This window comes from Ailuropoda melanoleuca, chromosome 8, assembly GCF_002007445.2.
Source record: "Ailuropoda melanoleuca isolate Jingjing chromosome 8, ASM200744v2, whole genome shotgun sequence".
NCBI lineage: Eukaryota > Metazoa > Chordata > Mammalia > Carnivora > Ursidae > Ailuropoda > Ailuropoda melanoleuca.
Window position 1 is genome coordinate 57,403,938 of NC_048225.1, and position 3,179 is coordinate 57,407,116.

General features: G+C 36.0%; 1 protein-coding gene across 1 annotated transcript in view; it reads right to left on the bottom strand.

Annotated features, from left to right (window-relative positions):
- Window positions 1-770: 770 nt before the first annotated feature.
- LOC117803512 (olfactory receptor 51G2-like) overlaps window positions 771-3,179 on the bottom strand; it is a 3,606-nt gene continuing 1,197 nt past the window's right edge. The window contains exon 2 of the mRNA XM_034667584.1: window positions 771-1,651. Coding sequence (XP_034523475.1) covers window positions 771-1,651 — 881 coding nt within the window. The remainder of the gene's footprint in view (window positions 1,652-3,179) is intronic.

Sequence of the window (3,179 nt, forward strand, 5' to 3'; positions counted from 1 at the left end):
GAAGTCAAGGAGTGAGCATGCTTGAATGACAGAATATGATAAAACCGATTGAAATACTGGAATTAAACATTATACTTTTTCCAAATGATGATGATTTTTAGAGTCTGGCAAGAGAAATTTTGGTACATCCAATTTAGGGAGGATTGTTGGCATTGTAAATTTCATGGTTTTATAATGTTTTTTCAATAGCAATATTAGATATCCACTTGTTTGTTTCTTTCCTCTTACTTCTTACTTCAACAATAATATCATCAAGAAAACGAAGCACTGTGAAGGCAAGAACTTTAATTCAATAATATATCTCCAGCTTCTCAAAAAGTCAAGGAGAGGGTTGGTATTCACTAAAAAGTTATCACCACGTCAAGGGTGATATATATATATATGCAGATGATAGCAAGAAGTAATCTATTCACTCTGTCCACGAGGAACTATCAGACTACAAACATCTCTGACTAAAATGTGAGAACCATTTGGACTAAGAAATAATGAGAACAGCCCATTATTTCAGATTTTCAATTTCCTGGACAATTTTTATTGCTCAATGTACATTTGTTCAATCAGAGAATAGAAATAGTTTTACAGGAAACCCAACCCAATATTCCATATAATTCAGAAGAGTCAGTCAAACAGAATCTTTGTTGGCATTTGGAATATCAGCAAGCTCTTTGTTTCAGGAAGCATTCTTTCTCTGTAAGGATAGGGCTCATTCATGTTATAAACGTGACTTGGGATTCTGGTCCTTTTTTGATGAAGATTTTCAGAATTTTGTCTCATATCTGTTTGGTTTTCACCACATACACAATGGGGTTCAGCACAGGAGGAATGAGAAAATGCATGTTAGCCAAGGTCACGTAGATATGTGAGTGAAGTTTGGGGCCAAAACGGTGCAGTATAGACAGGCAGATCATTGGTGTGAAGAAGAGAATCACAGCACAGATGTGGGAAATGCAGGTGTTGAGAGCCTTGAGGCAGCCACCATAGGATGCAATGCTCAGTACAGTTTTCAGTATCAGGATATATGAAAAGAGAATGAGGAGAAAATCAAGTCCCATAGTGGATAATACCACAAACAGTCCAAAGATGCTATTGATCCTGGTGCTGGAGCAAGAGAGCTTTATAATGTCAGGATGCAGGCAGTAGGAATGAGACAGTACATTGGAATGACAGAAGCACAGCCTTCTCAAGAGGAAAGGGAGAGGTACCTGTACAGTCAAGGTGCGCACTACAATGGCCAAACCTATCCTGGAAATGACACTGTTGGTGAGAATGGAAGAATAGTGCAATGGATGAGAAATGGCCACATAGCGGTCAAAGGCCATTGCCAGTATGATAGCTGACTCAAAATCCTGGAAGGTGTGAATAAAAAACATTTGGGTGAAGCAAGCAGAGAAGGTGAGCTCTCGAGCATCCAGCCAGAAGATCCCCAGCATTGTGGGGAAAGTGAAGAGGGACAGACCCAGATCGGAGGCAGCTAGCATGGCCAGGAAGAGGTACATAGGCACACAGAGGGTCCGTTCCCTGAGGATAACTGTCATGATGGTCACGTTGCCCGCCAAGGTAATGAAGAACATGGTGCAGAAGGGTATGGAGATCCAGATGTGCACAGTCTCCAGCCCAGGTATGCCTGTCACCAGGAAGGTGGAGAATATGGCTTTGGTGCTATTGGTGGGCAACAGGATGCCAGCGCCGCAAGCCTTTCCTAGGATGAAAGTTATTGTCTCACTCACAGATGTTAAAATTTGACTTTGACATTTGACAACTCATAATACCTTTTATTTTAAACTGACTGACCCTGATTTGTATCTATTATGAGTTTAAAAGTTGTTTCTCAATACAGAGCATCTGAGCCTCTGGACTGAAAAACAAGACCTGCTTTTTTTCATCAAATTCTCCAGATATTGTGGCTTTTTAAAGGAAAAATGAGGGGGGAAATGTACCCTTGATATTTGGTTTATCTAAGTCCTTTAATTCATATGATGATTTTTTAAAATAAAAGATCCAAAATACATAATGTGCTTCAAATAAGTTTCTTTTAAAAATCCAAAATCCATGCATATTCATACCTGTTATTGTGATTACAGGGGTGCATCATGCCATGGTAAGTCTTACTGCCTTGGTCTACCTTGATCCATATTAGAGCAGTGCTACTTAAACTGTACCTCATGGACACATTGAGTTCCATGGACAGATTTTAATATCCTATTTTTTTCTGCAATGAACTGAGTGCATAAACTGCAAATAAGCATTTAGAAACTTTTGCATTAATTGACATAATATAGCTGTGCTTCGTTAATGATGCTAATTATTATTAGTGTACAATAATAAGGTTATTATAGGATTTGCCATGTGTTTTCCATTTCATTTCTCTTAAACCTAATATTTGTTATAATTATGAAAGTATTTTGTGATTGAAGAATTTTAAGTATACCTTCACTCCATAGGTTATGAAGCACTGTTTCATGTTAATTCATTGTTGAATGTAGATGTCATTTTTTTCAATTATACATGAAGAAAAACAAAAATAGTATTGGCTTTATATATTTAAAAATACTAAACTCTTATACAGATTGTTTAATTTTTGTTGAATCGTGTTCATGGGTTACCTTTTTTTATTGTAGGGTTAAATATTTTGAATTTCAATTAATAAGATCTAGGGATATTTTGCATAGTTACTATATATTTGTGTAAGCAAATAGTTCATTTTTAATAACAATAACAAAATGTTATAAAATGCCTCTTTTATTGATTTAATTCCATAAGGATATGGTTCTTTATTCATCCAAATATTCAATAAATATTAATTATTTTTCTTGATATGCTTGGCTCTAAGCTTTAAGATTATAGCGAAGATCTAAGAAATTATAGTTAGCAATTTCGTTGAAGGAGTGAGAAGCTTGATTAACATTCAACTATAATGTACAATATACTAGAGATAAGACCATTTTCATGGTCAATGTTACCAAAACTTATTTATCCAGGTAAAACCAGTTGTGGATACACTGAATCACCTTCTCCTAGACAGCAGGGGGCACATCTATTTTTTGAGTCTATCCCTCAACAGATTCTGTTTTTATGAGACTAACAGACATGTGCATATCTACTTTTATGTTCTTCATATCACAGCAGTCATCTCACAAACAATAAGCTTTACAAATATTTGCATGTCCTCCTTGTTCCAA